Source organism: Vanessa cardui, chromosome 22 (assembly GCF_905220365.1).
Source record: "Vanessa cardui chromosome 22, ilVanCard2.1, whole genome shotgun sequence".
In the NCBI taxonomy this organism is placed as follows: Eukaryota; Metazoa; Arthropoda; class Insecta; order Lepidoptera; family Nymphalidae; genus Vanessa; species Vanessa cardui.
In genome coordinates, this window is record NC_061144.1 from 9,555,915 (window position 1) to 9,577,654 (window position 21,740).

The 21,740-nt window shown below is 33.4% G+C and overlaps 1 protein-coding gene across 1 annotated transcript in view; it reads right to left on the bottom strand.

The window, feature by feature from the left end:
• LOC124539228 overlaps positions 1-21,740 on the bottom strand; it is a 226,231-nt gene that overhangs the window by 46,552 nt on the left and 157,939 nt on the right. The window contains exon 25 of the mRNA XM_047116525.1: positions 9,683-9,885. Within this exon, the coding sequence (XP_046972481.1) occupies positions 9,683-9,885 (203 nt within the window). The remainder of the gene's footprint in view (positions 1-9,682; positions 9,886-21,740) is intronic.

Here is a 21,740-nt window from a genome sequence, read left to right on the forward strand (position 1 = left end):
CATCATCGGAAAAAAAATTAAAAAAAATGGGACCCCACGGGAAGCACTACCTTTCAAACAAAAAAAAAAATTATCAAAATCGGTCCACCCAGTGAAAAGATATGAGGTAACAAACATAAAAAAAAAAAAAAAAAAAAAAAAAAATATACAGACGAATTGATAACCTCCTCCTTTTGGAAGTCGGTTGAAAAGGTTCTGTAGAGGAATAAACTGATTTTGAAATAAACTGAAAATTACAAAATTTGTGTGTCGCAATTTTGTCTTCTAAACCATTGATTTATTATCAAATATTATTAATTACGTTTACATACAAAATATAACGTGGTAATTATACAACAGTATGCAAGAGTATATTTATGAATATAATAATAATTGGCTTTACACGAATTATTTATTTATTTAATAATTGAAAATTCAGCTTTTAGGTATAGCGATTAGTTCGGCCATAAGCTGTTGCTATAACAGTTTGCGCGTGCGCATACTAAAAGTAATGTTTCAATCACGCACGTAAAACAAGAATAGTTTGTCTGGGTTAGTTTCCGGGGCAATTTTGAACAGGAGTAAAATGGAATACGTCCTCAGGTGATAAACTCTGGCGATATTAGCTTGCTGATATCGCCATGAAGGTTTTATTTAACATTCAGCTTTGAATATCGGAGAAGTTCTTCTGGTCAAAATATTTATCAATTATTTATATTTAATTGTCAAAGACCAAGGAGTTTTTTAACAAAGCCGAGATGGCCCAGTGGTTAGAACGCGTGCATCTTAACCGATGATCGCGGGTTCAAGCCCAGGCAGGTAGCACTGAATATTCATGTGCTTCATTTGAGCTTATAATTCATCATCAAAACGTCGTAAGGAATTGTCTAATTTCAAAGAAATTCTGCCACATGTGTATTCCACCAACCCATATTGGAACAGCGTGGTGAAATATTTTCCGAACCTTCTCCTCAAAAGTGAGAGGAGGCCTTAGCCCAGCAGTGGGAAATTTACAGGCTGATATTGTAAGGAGTTTTTATTGTTATGGTTTAAGAGTGAGTAAGCAAATGTAATTAATCACAGACAAAAGGGTCTCGACATCCTGGTTTAACAGTTAGTGGCAGATTGGCCATGTGGGGAATGGTTAATGTTTCCTGAATTGCTAATGTCTAAGGGCTGTGTTGAACAATTACATTATATGTGGTCCAGTTTAGAATCTACTATTTATTTGAGTATTAAAGAGAATACGTATCTACTTATATATTTTTTTATTAAATATATAGCATTAATTTATACGAAGTAAATAATAATAAAATGGTTAAGGTCTCCTCTCCCTTGGAAGATAATCTTTAGGGCGTATTCCAGCACTCTGCTCTACTTGGGTTGATGGATTAAAAATTGTTAGATATTCAATAGGGTTGTTTGACTTTGTTCAGACTTATTTGTTAAAATTTTAATACTAAATTCAATAGTGCTATTCTTTAAGAATCGACTTCACATTTCACTTGTGACACTTTGAGCAAATTTTGGTGAAACCCCTTTTTTATGTACGTGTCCTTGAATTTCTGTAATTAATCAGTGATATTGTCGCATATCACCTTTTGACTATTCACGATCAGTACTGAAACTCAAAGTCATACTGACTTTCAAGTTTGTTCGTAAAAAAATTTTGATACACTAATAATTTATATTATATGTATTCTTTATTCAATACCAAAAATATCATAAGTATTCTTTATTCAATACCAAAACATTCGTCGACCTCCATGGTCGAGTGGTGTGTACACCGGTTTTCATGGGTACGCCACTCTGAGGTCCCGGGTTCGATTCCCGGCCGAGTCGATTTAGATTATCATTAGTTTTATATATTGTCTTGGGTCTGGGTGTTTGTGGTATCGTCGTTACTTCTGATTTCCATAACACAAGTGCTCCAGCTACTTACATTGGGATCAGAGTAATGTGATGTTGTCTCATATTTATTTATTATTTATTTATCTGCAGTTTGGTGCTTTAATTCGAGTAATGACTATAAGAGTCCTATTATTACTAAAATAATACAAAACTCACATTAATGTTGGATGAAATTGCTTCTTATTGGAGGCAGGATTTTTAGAATCGATTCAGGAGTTTCAAACTGATATTGGTATAGATTATCCCATGAAGTTCCTATTAGAGCTGTCTAATATAAACAATGTCACAAGGCATTAGGTCTTACAAAATGACTTATCAATCAATAGGTCTTTAATAATGTTTACTGGCTATATATTATTTTGTTCTTTTTCGTTTGTGTGTCAAACGAGTTTACTTGTATTCTAAAATAGTCTCGAATAAGTTAGTACGGCAATAAAATTCTTTGACATCGTTACATTTTGTTTTGCCTTTCCACATTAATCTATCAGTTCCTCGTCACGTTTGATTGGAAACTTGGGCCATACACCATTGGCACTTGGCTCGGCGCCAGACCGCACCAGCTCAAGAGATCCGCGTTAATGTATGCGAATGTACATAATTGTTTGATTGTGCCCGCTTGACTTTGCGCAATAAACATTGTTATAGCTTTATGCCGATACGGCAGCGAGAATCGGTGGGACTAATTATAAGTTTCAATTGTTTATCGTATGTTAAGGATGTTATTTAAAAACAAGTAATAAGCGTGATGACTTATGCTTATGTTTTAATATGTAACTGACCCTTTTTAAGTTATGCTTACCAATGCGTTATAGACGTTCTTATAAGTTTTTACGTTTTACGTCACATAAATGAGATTTTGTAATTTTAGATTATTATTCTTTTGAAGATTTTTAATCAGAAACGTTTCGTAGAAAATTCTATTGAATGCTTATCTTATCCGAAAATTAAATTTAAGATAAAAATATTTTAAACCTTATTGTTACAGTACAAGGCATATTATTCATTATTTAGGCTATGTTATTTGAAGGTCGATACAGTAAGTATACTGCATGAAAAGAATACCAGAGGTGTCATGGGACTCCTGTTTGGAAGGAAGTTGCTTTCGTTATATGTATATCATATATAAACTAACCGACACAAAGAACTAAAATGTTTATTTATAATCTTGTGTGAAATAAAATAATAATAATATAATTTCTCTTCATTTTTTACTGAATATGTTAACGTAATAAATTATATTACTGAAATTGTTAATTATAATATTGATTGATTTATCGTTTAAATGAAATAAAGTTAGTATTTAGTATTAAAATTATTTTCAAAAAAAATATATAAGCTTGTATTGTACCTTAAAATGTTGTGACCGACTTAAAGAGTCGCACACTTTATATTAAATATAAATATGTTTTTATGTGCAACATGTGTAAGTGAAGTGACTGCTGATGGTCCTTAATAATTAAATAAATACCAAAATGAGACTAAAATAAAACCATATAGACGAAAGGGAGAAAGATAATGGTAGCCTGGAGGCAGAACATTTTCCGTGTCGCTTCACTCAACTGTACGCGTAAAAGAATTTTCCAAAAAGGAATTACATATCTTTCTATATTACATTTAATATGCCGGCGCCCCCTTGCACGTTTGAACTCAACAATAGTAACTTTTTATGGAACAGGTTGGCGGACGAGCATATGGGTCACCTGATGGTAAGTAGTCACAATCACTCATAGGCAATGAGGCTGTAAGAAATATTAACCATTCTACATCGTCAATGTGCCACCAACCTTGGGAACTAAGATGTTATGTCCCTGGTACCTGTAGTTACACTGGCTCACCCTTCAAGCCGGAACACAACAATACTGAGTACTGTTATTTGGCAGAAGAATAACTGATGAGTGGATGGTACCTACCCAGACGGGCTAGCACAAAGCCCTACCACCAAGTGTGAGTGAGTAAGTTTAACCACCAGTGACAACAAACTTGAAAACTAAGATCTTAATTTTAGCTACAATGATTGTTGGCGCATTGCATACGGAAAGATTGATATTTCATAAAGCGCCTATGTCTAAAGGCTAAATTGATTAGTCACCGTCAGATATCTCCTATTAAATCATCATACTAATTTTACCAAAAATCAACAGCCACTGAGATGTATCTTGCGTCATATCTTAAAGTTATAGATATTGTTATGTTCGTAAGTTCCGTTAAAACATACTTACAAAGTGTTAATTATGTGCTAATGAAAACATCTAGGTCGAAGAGATATTTAACGACGCAATTAGTGGATTTCTATAACTGGATTCCATCGTCTTATTTACAGAATCACTTCCAGCATACTAATATGATGATCATCTTTACATGTTGTAACCTCTCTATCTTGACCCATGCTATGGAATTTTACAGTGTTTTGTAATAAAGGTAGACAAACTTGCAAATAGGCCTCGATGGTTAGTTTTAAGATATGTAAAGTATCAGATAATCAGTAAATAATTGAGCAGAGGCTTTCCTAAGGAGCTGAGATGGCCCAGTGTTTAGAATGCGTGCATCTTAACCGGTGATTGCGGGTTCAAACCCAGACATTCATCTCGTGCTCAGCGGTGAAGGAAAACATTGTGAGGTAACCTGCATGTGTCTAATTCCATCGAAATTCTACCACATGTGCATTCCTCCCTCTCCTTAATGGAAGAGGAGGCCTTATATCAGCAGTGAGAAATGTACAGACTGTTTACTTTACTTTAGCTCCTAAGAAGTTTTGCTGGTCATTCCCACGCTTCACCAATCATTATATTATCTGGATTATCACTATAGGAGATTTTTTCTCCTAGTGATTATGGGACGACAGATTGCACTTTACTAAATTATTTTAAGTCATAATCCACGCTAAGACATATTATATAAGAACAATCTCTCACTCAGAAAACGATCGTAAAGTGACAGGAAGTTATATGCTACATTGACAAAAATAATTATGACATTTAACGAACATATGCGTCAAATTAGCGTAACACCGTAAGTCGGTTTCAACATCACACGAATGATAAATTAAGTGTATTATTATATAGTAGAACTGCTGTTATACATCGGGATCCGAGTCAGAGAATCGATCGGAAAAACTTTTTGGGAAAAAGTTTGAAAAGGTTAACACCTGTACCGACAACGACTTCTGTGCCAAAAATAACTAAAACTGGGGTAGTATAGCATAAATTAATAATAAACCAACGATCGCTTTCAAATCGTTATGTTTTATGACCTATCTATATCTATACTACTATTATAATAGTGAAAGTAACTCTATCTGTCTGTTTGTCTGCTCTTTCACGACCAAACGAATGAACCGAATTTGGTGAAATTTGTTATGAAGACAACTACATTTTTTGCCGAACACGTGACGTCCCTAAAACGTCAGTGAAGCCGTGGGCAACAACGCTTATAGATACGAAAAATATTCCTTGGAGACCGCGTGCGTTAAAATAAATATGTTATAAAGTAATTACCGAAAATATACGCTTTTTTATGTTACCATAAAAGAGAAAATTGCATGTTTTTATCGTTTCCGGAATGGTTACATGTTAAAATAAAGGAAAGTATTTTTGTAAACGGCATGATTTTAAAGCTTTTTCAGCGTTGCTCTGAGGTTGAAAGTACATGCAGGTGACCTCACGATATTTTCTTTCAGTTTCGAGCACGAGATAAATTTAATTTTGGACAACATCACTCTGATCCCAATGTAAGTAGGTAAAGCACTTGTGTTATGGAAAATCAGAAGTAACGACGGTACCACAAATATCCAGACCCAAGACAGCATAAAAAATTAATGATCTCTACATCAACTCGGCCGGGAATCGAACCTTAACTCGGAGTGGCGTTATTATTCATGGGTATGAAAACCGATGTACACTACTCGACTACGGAGGACGTCAAATTATTAACGCTAATTAAACAGACACAATTTTTGTCCAACAAGGAGCACAATCATCTGTTATGATGCATGTGTCAACGACTTGGCGACAGAATCGTTTCATTGATAATTTAAATTTTATATTAACCTTGAAGGTAAGTTATGTAACGCTTTTGATAACTTATAATAATATAGCAAATATTTATTGTGGTGGATACCGCAACTACATGTAATATTCTATAACCAAGCATTTCAGCTTAACTCATTATTTATTATGTAACTAAACACGATAAAAACAAAATAAATTTGAAATGTAATTATGAACCAAATGGTTCAAAGAAATATTGATATTATTGCACATCTACTGCAATTTATAATATAACATTTAAAAAAAAAATGGCTGTTAACAAATTAAAAATGAAATACTTTTTCAACAATACTTCAAAAATATTTAAATACTTAAATAATAAAGATTTGAATACCAGTATTAAGTTGAATAAATAATTAATTATCTATGACCAAGAAAGGTTAAAAACCTAAGAAAACAAAAGACGAAAGATAATTGAGAAACACCTACACTTTTAACAGCAACAGTGACATAATATTCATATCGTACATCTTAATAAACATTATTCAAAGTTCTTAAAACAATTTTCATATATTGTTTTTTATTTTATCTCCACAGATATGTTGTCAATGCCTTTGATTATCTGACAGCATCTGAATTTAAGTATTGGAATAAAAAAAAAATGTTTTTTTTTTTTTATTATTAACACGCTACTCATATGCAACAGACATGAGTCTGACTTTATTCGATCATCACTTATATCAAGTCTTTCCCCTTTAAAAGGTTAACTAACTGTAAAGCGACCAAATCTTCTACCGAAAAAAATAGTAGCCACATGTCAATAAATCAAATTACCAAACCGTAATTTATTCATATTAAGAAGAGGCTTTTAAGAGGTAATCGGCGGAAATTTGGGATCGACTCTAAAAAAACACATACAGATATATATCAGCAGATACAGATGTATATGTATATAGGGAAATGGATCAGCTGATGATAAACGTACCGCCCGCAAATGTTAGCGCTGTACATCGCCAATGCGCCAACGAATTGTAATTACACTGGCTCAATTACTCTTCAAATCCTACCACCCAGTAAATACTACTATATTTTATAAGAATATTTGTTTTTTATAAATAAATTGCACCTGTGCAAAGCCCTGGCGAGTGATGAGTGATCTATTTATAATTTTCATTCAATTACAGATTATTATGATATATTTTATAACTCTTTTTATCTTTACTGAAAATTTAGACAGCTAGTCCGAAAAACTGACCAATCATTCGGTCGTTATCCTCTTCATTCATTCACTCACAGATCAGCAATCCGTCTTGTTCTCGCGTTTATATTGCGACTATATCGTTGGCGGCGCGCCAAACGTTGAACATTAGGGCTTGGATATACTCGTTCTACTAAGAAATTCTATTAACATTTCATTTTATTTTCTGAATTATTGAATGCATCAGACTTGAATTATCACTGCAGTATGGAGTATTGTAATATGAGCCGAGATGGCCCAGTGGTTAGAACACGCGCATCTTAACCGATGATTTCGGGTTCAAACCCAGGCAAGCACCACTATATATATATATATATATATATATATATATATATATATATATATATATATATATATATATGTATATGTGTTTAATTTGTGTTTATAATTCATCTCATGCTCGGCGGTGAAGGAAAACATCGTGAGGAAACCTACATGTGTCTAATTTCATCGAAATTCTGCCACATGTGCATTCCACCAACCCGCATTGGAACAGCGTGGTGGAATATGTTCCAAACCCTCTCCTTAATGGGAGTGGAGGCCATTAGCCTAACAGTGGGAAATTTACAGACTGTTAGTTTACTTTACTACTTTTATGGAGTATTATAATCGACATTGAATACATAGAAGACTTTAGTCTTACGAATGAATTATTGAGCCACAGATTCTGAAGCCCTGAGTTCATGTACTAGGACAGACCAATGAAAGGCCTGGAGTTATTGCATATTCTACGACAAAACAGCAATACTTAGTATACTTAGTAGTGTTGTATTCCCTTTTGAAGGGCACGTGAGCCGGTGTAACTACAGGAACAATGGTTATAAGATCCTACTTGGTAGTTAGCAAACATATTCTCCCTCCTCAATAGATAAAACGGGTGAAGCCGCAGGCAAAGACTAGTATAATATATAATCTCTTATTAGTAACTTTTAGTAGGTACTAAAGACGAGAACTACTGTTAAGTAGGTATTTATCGATACACACATTTCCCAAGTTCACCGGCGACTTTTTATACTTCGAGCAGTATAGATAGGCGTATTTCATCGGACGAAAAGTTTATGATTATAGACGTAGAACTAGTATAGTAGTAGTTTGAGGATAGTTTCCATATACGAAGTACAACTATAAATAAGGATTTGTGTATTATCTGATAAAAAAGTGTAGACAACTGTGATTTTTTGTTGGTTCTTTGCAAATGAATCTAGATTTACCTAAAACCAAAATATGATTTTAACAAAACACTAGGATATATATTTTATTTCATTTCATTTACATAGACATACTCGAGCAATATATTTTGTAATCGTGATCGAGCCCTTATCATGACCTAACAAAAAGTTGTATGTTGCCGAGATCGTTTATATTTTTTCTCTAAAGAATAATATGCCCTTAATATCTTTTTGTTTATAAATTCTTGCATTACACGACACGCCAAAATCCCTTTATTTAAAACCAACCTGATTTTCTTTCTATATAAAACAATAGCATTGAATTCCAGTGTTGATGTATTTTAAGTTTCTAAACTGCGGTTGTTCGTCGAAGAAGTCTTGACCAGTTTCGATTATACTACGGATTTCATCGTCGCAAAGTGGACACGTCAAAAACAAGATTGCTTTATGTATAGTATGATTGTATCCTATGAATTAAATGACAAACCACATATAGTTCAAGTAAAATACACGACATGCCTGAGCTAAGGATAGTAAACTTAGTATTTTTTATATAAATATTTTGCATAACAACTTACCGGGTGGGGTACCCGGCTTCGCACGGGTGCTATACTGATACTAAATATAGTAGAGAATGTCTAAATGATCAGGGTTTCTTTACAATATTGTCCACATATACATATACAAAAACCTTCCTCTTGAATCAATCGATCAATTAACAACCGCATCAAAATCCGTTGCGTAATTTTAAGTATCTAAGCATACATATGGACGACAGCGTAAAACGACTTTGTTTTATACTGTGTAATGAAGCTCAAGTGATGAATTAACTAAATGATTAGTTTATAGTTATCAGTACAGAGTTCAGTCTTAATTTTTATGTGTTAATAGTAGCACTATTCGTCGGAATACACCAGTGCGAATGTTACAAAAATTAGCATTTATATAAAAATCTATTCAAATTCCAGGTAGCATGTGTAGTAATTGTCAATATTTAATACGAAAATATTAAATGATGACATGACAGCACTTTGGAATAAAAAATACGCATCGTTTCGCTCTATAAGGTTCCTTGCGTAGCTATCTTTTATAACTCGAGATCCCAGTTATCATACTTATGTCCTTTTTTACATTGACATCATAAACATCTTATCAATATATACCGATATTATAAATGTGGAAGTAACTCTGTCTGTCTGTCATTCTTTCACAAGCAAACCAATCAACCGAATTTGATAAAATTTGTTATGAAACAAATGTAAACTCTAAGGAAGACAAGGCTACTTTTTTCCCTAACATAAAACAACCAAATAAAACGCAAGCAAAGCCGCGGGCAACAACTAGTTATTCAAAAATTATTTATAATATCGAGAACTCACCTCCAAGATCTCATCACCAACTTTGATAGGCGGTGAGGATTTAGCAGCCGCTCCTGCTGGGTGCATACCGCATATGAACACAGCCATGCGACTCCTGTCCCTGTGACCCGCAAGGCTGAGACCGAGTCCAGCTTTCGGGGTCCTCTCCAACTTGACAACCACGACACTGTCGCCGAGAGATGCATATTTCTTCTTGATTTTATCTACGAACAAAAATATCGAATCAATCAATAAATCAATGTAATCAATCTCACGCGAATCAATCGATAGACTATTCAATTCATCAATCGATCAATCAATTTGTCCATTAACAAAACAGATGCTGCATTAATAACGTTAAAATATTCGTATATAAATGAGTGATTGACGCTAACTATTCCGATTGCTCATGAAATATATTTGTATTGGTGTTGTACACGCTATGTGTGAGTAACTATTTGTATAATCTTGGAGTTTACAATGTAATCGATTTGAAATGAAGTATTTCATTGTTTTATTTTTTTTAATACGTCGGTATCTTTACTTAATATTTCATTTTTAAAATAATTGAAAGTAAAGTAGCATAGGAGTAGGTCCGTTAATGTTCTAAGAGGTTAAGATCCAACCAGTAACTTCCACATCGGTAGCGATAAACTGATTTATTTTATAACCAGTAACATAATCTCATGTATTTTTTTTTAATTCATATTACAGCTTAAGGTCAGTAAATTTCATATAATTTCATTTACAAGTATAGATCTAGCGCTCCCCTCCCAATTCAAATTATTATTGGCGTGTATTAGTAAGAGAGAGGCTCGTACGTACAATATGTCGTAGTGTGTGTGAGACAAGTAAGAGTAAGGACAGCAAAAAAATACAAATAATTATAATTGTTAAGTTTGTTTTAGTGACTAGTTCTATAAATGTATATATTTAAGTATTTTATTACTAGCTTTTGCCCGCGACTTCGTTCGCGTGGACTTCAGGCTCGTCCCGTCTAGTCTAGTAATCGCTTAAAATCGCTTCGTAAATAAGCCATTATTTCTCGTACAAAGTAAAGGATAAAAAATGGTTATTGTGGGTTATTCCTAAGGAAAACATATACCATCACGGACTTTTTTGTAGACCTTTTTAAGTTGTACAATACTGTAGTACATTGTTTTGATCTATCTTGTAGGATTCAGTCAGCGTTTGCAATGTAAGCGCAAAAAATGTGTTTTTTTACGACCTCACATTAGAAACCTCAAAAATTGTAGCCTATGTGTTAATCTGATGTATAAGCTATATTGTGGTAAAGTTTCATTCAAATCCATTCAGTAGTTTTTATGTGAAAGAGTAACAAACATCCATACATCCATACTTACAAACTTTCGCCTTTATAATAGTAGTAGGATTTAGTAAAATTCACTCATTTTCACATTCCTAGGTGATGCCTGTCACTTTTATCGTTAAGGACCTATTAAACAAATTTTAGGTAACATCAATTTATACTTTATATAAAAAATTACGTCACTACGATATTTGTTGAAAATTATAAAAATAGTCAAAATATTTTTGATACAGCAGCAATTTGCGTTTAAAAATACACAATAGTCTCTCACAATGCTTTATCATTCACATCTAAACAGTAATAAAAAGCTTTGCTGTTATTTTACACAGACTAGTTTGAAAATGGGTACATATCATATAATAACATGTATGTTTTATACAGATATTTTAGTTAGGAAGTTAGAAAGAAGCTATAAGATCGACTGAAGTGATAGAACTAAAGTAATTTTAAGAGTGAATAAGTCTAAAAATAAACGCTGTTGAGCCAATATTTTACAATATTTTCATTTTTTGTAACGTTTAAGTTTGTATTACAGATACCAAATTAAACAAGTGCTATACTCAGTAGCTACTTTATATGTTTTTAAAATAATATTAAACGGCATTATATATCATCAAACAAACATACATACATGTACGCACACATATCATATCCATACACAATAATACATATTTGTTTGAAACATTACGTTTTGTATATATATTTCTGTAAGTACCAAGTTTACATGTGTCAGTTTATAGTTATTTCTACTTGGTAGATGAGGCCTCTTATCTATCAAGTCAAGATTAGTATAACAAAATAAGTTTAAATATATGTCGTTGAAAACGAATAATTGTAATTAAAAGTCGGGGCATGCTAAACTCGGAAGCCTGCATGTGTCTAATTTCATAAAAATTCTACCAAATGTGTATTCTACCAACCCGCATTGGAACATTGTGGTGGAATATGTTCCAAACCTTCTCCTCAAAGAGAGAGTGGTCAGAACGTGTGCATCTTAAACGATGATTGCGGGTTCAAAGCCCGGCAAGCACCGCTGATTCATGTGCTCAATTTGTCTTTATAATTCATCTCGTGTTCAGCGGTGAAGGAAAACATTGTAAGGAAACCTGCATGTGACAATTTTCATACAAATTCTGCCACATGTGTATTCCACCAACCCGCATTGGAACAGCGTGGTAGAATATGTTGCAAACCTTTTCCTCAAAAGGAGAGTAGGCCTGAGCCCGAAACAGGGAAATTTACAGGCTGTTGTTGTTATTTCTCGTTGATATGATTTTAGTAGTAACGGGTAAACGCGGTGACGTCATTAGTTGTTTAAGTCACGTGGTCACACACTTGTGTTCGTGAGTACTGTGTAACGTACAGTTGCGTTTGAGAAACCGATCAGCCCACACCTCCAAGGCGAAACTGTCGATTTACCTACATAGGACATATATCTAATTGTAATGATTTGTAATAATAAATCATTGGCTATACCAACAGTTAGGTTATTTTGATTATTGACTATGACCCCGTACTAAATATATACAGTCAGAATAAGAAAACCTTCATCAGTTTTCAAATTAATTCCTTTATCAAATCGTAAACTCTTAGTACCTTTTGAAACTAAAGTGCTAAACTGACATCTGCATATAAAATTAAACTTACTTAGTATGATAACTTGTTTCAAAATTGTGTAACATATTTGGACTACCTCTAGTTTTATATCAACATGAGACCTTTTTAATGGTGTAATTAGTCAATACAAATGATATATTGTAATAAATTGTCAAAATATGCCTGTCAGCAATGATATTCTAATAAACAGATATGTTATATCCATACTAAACAACAGAAAAATGTGTGCCGCGCCAGGGACCGTTTATTTTAGTTTATTTTAACATTTCGTTAAAAGTAAAAAGGATAGCTTGATAAAAAATAAGTAAATGAGATAATGAGAGAAAATAGTAAGTAAATGAGATAACTAGATGTTTTAATTACGCAAAACGTATTACTACGTAATTATGATGTATTATAACTTATTACTACGTAAAACAACTAAAGGCAAACGTCCCAATTAGGACGTTTTCTAGTCTTCACTTTTTGCGAGTTAATAACATATCTGTTTACTACAACATCATTGCCTGTCAGTGTCATATATTGATCATACTGACCACACGAAAATATAGCTTAAGTTGACGAACTTTTCTTACCCGACTGTACAAAGACAGCTCTAGCGCTCAGCGATTGTTAGCGCCAACATACGTATATAATACCTACATTCGTTATTAAATAAACATTTTACATGTATTTTTTCATTTTATGTAACATGCTTGCACGTTACGTACACATCATTCATTCACATTGTCAGTCAGTCAAAACCATTCCTCATATCGTTCAGATCATCACTTACTACTAAATTTTCCATAACAAAGTCAAAAGTAAGCTGTCAATCTTTTTGCATATTCCGTTGTATATTATTCAAAACATGTAATATTTAAATATATTATCGGAATGTATGAATGACGTTAAAACAAACGTAACGTGTTTATTTCTGTATGGCCGTTAACCACCGGACCTGTGTAACGTTATTTACATAAGTATAATAAAACTATTTCGTACGTCCGCTTCGTTCCACGTTAATTAAAAAATAACTATTAAAAAATATTATAGCATGCTGGCCCAATGTTGGTTGGTCTCTACCAATGCATTGGGCCATCATCGCCATTCATTCATGAGACATTTTTCATTTCCTCACGATGTTTGCCTTCGCTGATCACGAGATTAATTCGGTGATTGCGTGGGTTTGAACTCAGTTATTATCGGTTAATATTATAATGTTTATACGACTGGACTACCTCAGCTTTAATTTGAATTTAGTAATTTATAATTTTTTCTGCAATATCAAACTATTGACATATATGACATTACGATGAAATATCGGAAATTATTCCTAAGCTATACGAGTGAGATTAAAAACTTTTTTTATGATATTGGTTAGCAGGCAAGCAAATGTGCCACCTGATATTAAGAGGACCACCGCCCATAATGGCGTAATAAGGAATATTAAACATTTCTTACATTACACCAATGAACCACCAATCTTTGGGAACTAAGATGTTATGTCCCTTGTGCCTGTAGTTACAGTGGCTCAGTCGCTCTTCAAACCAGAACACAACAATATTGACTACTGCTGGACTATTTGGCTGTAGAATATCTGATGAGTGGGTGGTACCTACCTATACGGGCTTGCACAAAGCTCTACCGCCAAGATACACATAAAAACCGGTAATATAATTGTAATAGGAGATATCTTTAAAAGTAAGAAAGTTTATTTTTATTAAGACCTTCCATGTCGAATGTCATGAACATTTGGCCGTTGATAATAAAATTACTATATTAACTGCTCCCCTGATTTCATATTTAAGATTTAAAACCTTGTTAAAGTGTGTTATGAATTAGCAAAATTAATTTATTGGCTATTCTTATTTAATAAGTTTAATTTGACAGAGTGCCAAAATGTTTATTATTGTTATTGTTAACGTGATATAAATTGTTACAACGAATAAACACAACAGCGTATTACAAAGTACAACGCGTATTGATGTTAGAAACATTTTTTGAATTACTATGTCGATTTTGTGTACCCAAAGTACTTACTTTAGATACCAACTATGTAGGTAAGTTAATCTAACGTCACAATTTATTTGAAAAATATAACTGTGGACACACAGTAATAAACACAATTACTTATGTAAATAAAAAAGTAAAGTAAAGTGACAGCCTGTAAATTTCCCACTGCTGGGTTAAGGCCTCCTCTTCCATTAAGGAGAGGGTTTGGAACATATTCCACCACGCTGTTCCGATGCGGGTTGGTGGAATGTGCATGTGGCAGAATTTCGATGAAATTTGACACATGCAGGTTTCCTCACGATGTTTTCCTTCACCACCGAGCATGACATGAATTATAAACACAGATTAAGCACATATATATGGTGGCGCTTGCCTGGGTTTGAACCCGCAATCATTGGTTAAGATGCACGCGTTCTAGCCACTGGGCCATCTCAGCTTTCATAACATAACAGCATAGATAAAAACAGTAACAAATATTGTATAAGCTGCATAACTGAAGATAAATTCGTAACATAAGTTTCAATTAAAGTTGCTCCAAGTTTTTGACGATAACATAATCGATTCTTTAATAAAATCTGGCAAATTGCTTAAAAATCAATATTAATTATGTAAATGTGAAACTTACTCTGTCCGTCTGCCTGTCGATCTTTTATGACCAAACCACTGAACCTAATTAGATTAAATTTGGTATGAAGCAAACTTGAACTTCAAGAAAGGACTTACTAGTATCTTGCCTGACACATGACAACAAACACCCTAAAACACGAGCGAATCTGAGGGCGACTAGAAGTCTTTAATATAATATGATACAGACTATTCTATACAAGATTGTAATGGTGAAAATATCTTAGCTGTTCTGGTAGAGTATTACTAAGTTTATTATCATCCTCCTTATTGGACCTATCAATCTTGTCAATTGGTGATTCAAAAGTGCTCGTAAAACTCCTTTATATACAGTTTATTTTAATTTGATTCGCTTTTACATTTTAATATATTTAATGTGCTTTAAATTATACTGCTTGCAGTAGTTAACAAGTATGTGCGTCATTATATGGAAAAAAAGTAATAGCCTGGAAATTTCCCACTGCTGGGCTAATGGCCTCCTCTTCCATTAACGAGAGGGCTGAAACATATTCCACCACGCTGTTCCAATGCGGGTAAGTGGAATGCACGTGTGGCAGGATTTCAATGAAATTAGACACATGTAGGTTTCTTCACGATATTCTCCTTCACCGCCGAGCATGACATGAATTATCACAAATTAAGCACATATATAATTATAGCGGTGCTTGCCTGGGTTTGAACCCGAAATCATCGGGTTAAGGTGCACGTGTTCTACCACTGGGGCATCCCGGCTCATATATGGAAAGTGATTACATACAATGGAAATCAACAACATCGGACGGCTTGCAGATGTGTTGCCAGCCTTAAAGTAATGAGTAAGCTCTTTTCTTAAAGGTTCCCAAGTCGTATCGGTTCGAGATACCGGTTGTAAAGCTGAAGGAAGAAACCTAGTACAACCACTCAGTGGAACCTTATCAGACCTTATCATTGTTTCTAATGCATACTCTCGCTGTTTTTGATTTCAAGGATGGTGATGCTAATACTAAAAATTACGGTCTTTAAATAAATACCTTCATTACGTTAATGTCAGGGCAGATTTGCAATGATAGCATCATAATTTTTAAAACCAAATATTTTTCTAAAGGTAATCTTCAAAGCTTAAATTCGTTTTACAAACTCGTTTGTCGGCGAATCGTTCCATTATCTACACTTTTATACGTAACGAGATTTCCTTCAATGGTCCTTTTGGATGGGTTTATTATATAATAAACTAGTTTCATCTCGAGAACTCGCTGATCGGTTTTGGTAGAAACCATTACAGCATGTATACTCTTATTTAGATTTACTGAAACATAGTTTTACATTACGTACAAACAGTTCGTATTTATGAGTTGGCGAAATTGACATATGGTATTGTTTTGGTTTAAAGGGCGAATGAGCCAGTTTCAAAGGTGCAAGGAACGTAACATCTTAGCTCCCAAACTTGGTGGTACTTTGGCAATGATATGGTTAATGTTACAGAGATAAAATAGATGAGCGATGATTACCATCAGACAACCCATTTGACACTTCAGCCTCATATGTTTTTCTCTTAATGTTTGTAATTTCCAAAAGGATACTAAGATTGATGCAATTTTAAATTACTTTGACAAAGTAAATTAAAGGAAACTGTGACAGAAAACATACTAATTTTAATCGATGTGCATCTGGTTAAGATTCCTACTTTTCAAACTTTGACATGATAATCAGAACTAAAACCATCAGACCTGATGCTAATAAGGTGGAGGCATATTTTTAATTAACAACTGCGATTATTTGTCATGATTAGTACTAAATAAGTCTGTTGATCGTCTTACAGTGACATCAACAAGAGATTGTCTCATTCTTCTCTTTAAATACAAACAAAATCGTCGTTTATGTACACTATGTCCGTTACTGTAATAATAACCTTTTCATAATTTACGTTTCATATATTATGATTATATGCAGTAACAACAAAAAGGTAAATAACTGCTATTCCTTTATTTACATAAGAATCAAAAATAGCAACTGTACAAACAGCTGAGATAATTCTAGCAGCGTAATCCCGTGTAATAACAATTCCGATTCTTTCAGCAAAACATGAACCAACCCATCTGTAGTTAGTAAAGATGGAGTGTTACATATTTTACAATGGTTTCTGATTCTCTAATTAACTAGGAAAGATACATTTTTGTCAAAGTTTATATGATGCGCAGCATGCGAATTCGTTCTTCATCTTTTTAAGGTCACTTCTCTTGAAAAAGGTCGTCTTATATTATCTATATCATAGAATAAGACCGCTTTGTTATCTAATTGTATCATATCTTAGATTTAAGCTACGCAATATATTCATAGACATATTGTGTACAGTATAGTTATTTTAATCAATTGTTAAATTGAATTCTCTTGGTAATTATAAAAAAATATGTTTCATATTCTCATAATTTGTGAAGTGCGTATTCATAGTAGATGCAATAATACTGAAAACCAAGTTAGATATACGTATATACTTCCATTTTAAAGTAGATATTGTTTACAGTGAGTATTATTATAGTATATAATTATATGAACCATTACCGTGGCGACAAAGCCAAAATACACCGTGTCATATCAGAGAAACAAAATTAGGAGCTTGAAGCCTCCGCGTAAAAATCTGAAGGGAACAGAAGACGCAAATATTCGCCTCTTATTCCATATTATGTCTTTGTTCCATTTGCAGTTAAACGTATAACAGCCCGTCGTATTACCTCCACTGGTATCAGGGGGGCTGGTTCATTTTTCCAGAAATGCGATTCAACGGGGAAATTCTGTGATTCTTATCACCATTCCACGCGGTCATGATATGTCAAGAACGATTTTTAATTTTCATTTGTAATTTTTACTCTTAAAAAATTATAATTCTTTTGGAAATTAATTATTAGTTTTAATATTTTTAGATAACTGTAATATATTGTTAAAGCTAATCTTAAATGACTTTGGAGCGAGCACTTTGACGAAAGGTCATTTACTAAAGGAATCTGATACAAAAACATACAGTTAGTGCCAAAAACCGTGGTTTACAGCGAAACGATGGGATTACAGCGTTTAGGCTTCGTTTCCGCCACTTAACAGTTTTGCAGCAATTATGGGCAAAGTCTCCTCGCCTTCCTGCATTGATTGCAAAGTAGTTGAGGTTGCGATTTGGATAATGGCGGAGTGTGTCCGGAATGAGGCTGAACGCCTTGATTTTTTTTACATAATAATGATATAAATCTCCTAAATGTAGAGGTCTTGAACATGTGACATGTAATGTATACAAACTTCTAATAATAGTCTTAAGCCATAGAAACCCAATTATATAACTTATCTAATAATCTTAGCTCCTACAGGAGTGACATGATCACTATGTGAAAAACTCCTAAAAAGGACTAAAAAAAAATTTTATAGATTGCTATGTAATTCATTTATAAGTTCATATTTCTTATGCGGCAAAATATCATAATTTTGCGCAGACATCACGATGAAAGAAGCAATATATCATAACCCTGAAAACTATTAGTCAGGTACACAGCGTGCCAAAAACTTTGGCTCATATCAAGTCAAGGACGTCCACTCCCACTGTAGAGATTCGTAAACTTAACGCTGTCGAAACTTCCAAGATATCCACTGTCAGCTGTTCAAGATCGAAATTTTCTTCATTTACAACAGTCACGACTTGGTCGAGTCGAATAACTTGGCCAAGGTTTTGAGACAGTTTATGTAAATCAATTGGTTCGGTAGATTTATCAAGTTGTCATTTTTAAACTGAGCAATATTTTTCAGTTTATTGAAACAAATTCTTATTTTTCGGGTTCCGTACTTATGAAAAATAAGAAACCATTATAAGATCACTTCGATGTCCGGATGTTCGTCAAGAGCATTTTTCTCAGGAGTGTGTAGATTTATAAAGTAGAAACTCATACTATTTTATATAAGTCGCATTTCCAATAAATTCACAAAAAGAATCAAAACATGTTGGGTACGTCCCGTTGATCTAGAGTCATGAATTTTTACACGAAGCAAAATCTGGAAGCATAATTATAAGAAGAAATTTGAAAACCGAAATATTCCGTCTATCTGTGTAGTGATATAGAATCCTCCATTTCGCGAATCCAAATCGCACTTGCCCGATTTTTTTGGCTAAGGAAGGCTAACGATAACGACACAGAAAATTTGGCAGTTGTAATTCCATTAGCTTTAAAACTGTGTTCAAAAAAATTTTCATACAAAAAAAATTCTCTCCGACTCCTTATCGAATATTTATAACATGTATGGAAGACATGCATTTAAATGTTATAACACCATAAGTCGGTTATTACATTTATTAGTGAGACACGGAACGAATTATTACAGTTCTAAAAATTCACACAGCACAAATTATTCTGCTATACAGAATAAATGGAGAAATAACAAAAATAACTTAAAAAAATCCTTTTAGAAACATCTTTAAATCATCATATAACTTTAAATAAATCCGTTCGAATATATGTAGATTCTATCAAGAAGAATCGTCAAGAAGCTGAGTGGATACTCTTTTCACAAATTAAAGCCAACATATGAAATTCCATCATTTAAAATGTACTTTAGCACTATTGTTATGGTCTTGATTAAACCAAGTGCTTCTGGGTCAAGAGTGCTCGGTATAGACTCATGTATGGCCCTTCAGCCCCAAAGATGAAATCGATATGGCATGAACGGGGGCAAAAATGTGATCCGAGCCTTTTGATGAATTCTGTGAAACGAATATCATTATTGACGTTTTTAGTATCATTATCATTCATTAATGTATCATTATAAAAATTGTCATAATTCTTCTATGCCATGAAGTATCAACCACTCACACATGGATAAAGAGTAGCCAAATATTATTAAGCTATAGAATATTTTGATAATAATTGAAGAGTGTTTGTAATTTTGTCTGTTGGTCCGTCGCTCACGACCAAGTCGGTGATGAATTTGGTATAAAGCAAACTTGAACTCTAAGAAAGGGCATAGGCAACTTTTTTGCCTAACATATGACATCCAACACCCCAAAAAGCGAGGGAAACCGCAGCTGATTACTAGTTATATATAAACATCAGGATATTCACAAAAATACTTTGATGTCTTAAGGAATTGGATAACACGTGTTGCTTTACAAATTTTAGCGGCAAGTAATTATTGAACCTTATCATTTTTTTAAAGAAATTAACAGCCTTTTTGATGAGAAGGCTTGGAGTTTAATCGACCATATGCATATAGTGAGTACACATGACAGATATACACCCCACATGTGGGTTTCCTCGCGATTTTCAATTAAAGTACGAACACATATTTAAGTATAAGCACATGAGAATTGAGACTTGAGTTTGAACCCATATAGACCATAAAAATAGTGCTCCAAACCATTTGGCCATTTTGGCCTAATTTGGCCATTAGGGTCATAAAGGCCAATATTAATAAGGCAGTTAAGAAAGTCCAATCAAATGAGATATGTTGTTTCGGGGAGTGAATTATTTCAGAATGATATGGCATTTTGAGTACCCAATAAACAAGAGAGCTTGATTAATAGTACCGTTCAAGATTGTTTGCCGCAATAAAACTCTTAGTAAAACGTGCCTCAGTTATGCTACTTATTTCTTTTTTTCAAGGGCTCGGCTGTATATTGGAGTTAATACTCGGACTTTTATTTGACTTTGACAAAGTGATATTTTGTACTTTAGTATGTAATAGCGATGTGACTTTGTCTAAGTATAGAACAATATTGATTCACATTTGATATGCTATATTTTTTTATAAAGAAACGCACAAACACGCTCTCTAACCCATACATATGATATGATTTATTTTTAATTCATATTCCTTTTTATATTTCTATTCTATTTCAGAAACCTCTTAATCTTGCACGTGGAACACACACACAATTGCGAGGGTCACAGCACAGGTTAATTAACCTCACACCCTCGAGGGGTGATTTAAAAAAAGCGTATGTTCTTCCCTGGGACTTAGACTATTTTTATACTACATTTCATCCAAATCAATAATATTCAATTATGTAATATTAAAATAAGAACGCAAGGAGCGATTTAACACTAAGTATTTAATATTTTCTAAACAATCCTACAGACAGGAAACGTTATAAAATATATGCGAAAAATGCTGTTAATTTAATAAATATTTAAAATACAAAAAACTATCACACATAATATGTATTATATAATATGCTTAATACTGGCACTGCCTGTTTATATTTCTCATACGGAAATTTGAACAAGACGACACCACAACACGTGTCTCTAATTGGAAAAATATAAAGCAATAAGAATTCATCTCGACGGGCTAATAATGATGACTGAATGAACGAATGAACTCTCAACTTCCTTTGGAAGACGACGAGATGCAGCGCCCTCGTACTTATTATTATGATTATGTTCTCTTTCTGAATAACTCTAATCAAGCGTATCTTCTCGATAGAGACAAACCAACTTACACATGACATTTTAAAACGAAGTATAGTAGGACACAAATTAGATGTAGCATTGGAAAATGCAATGG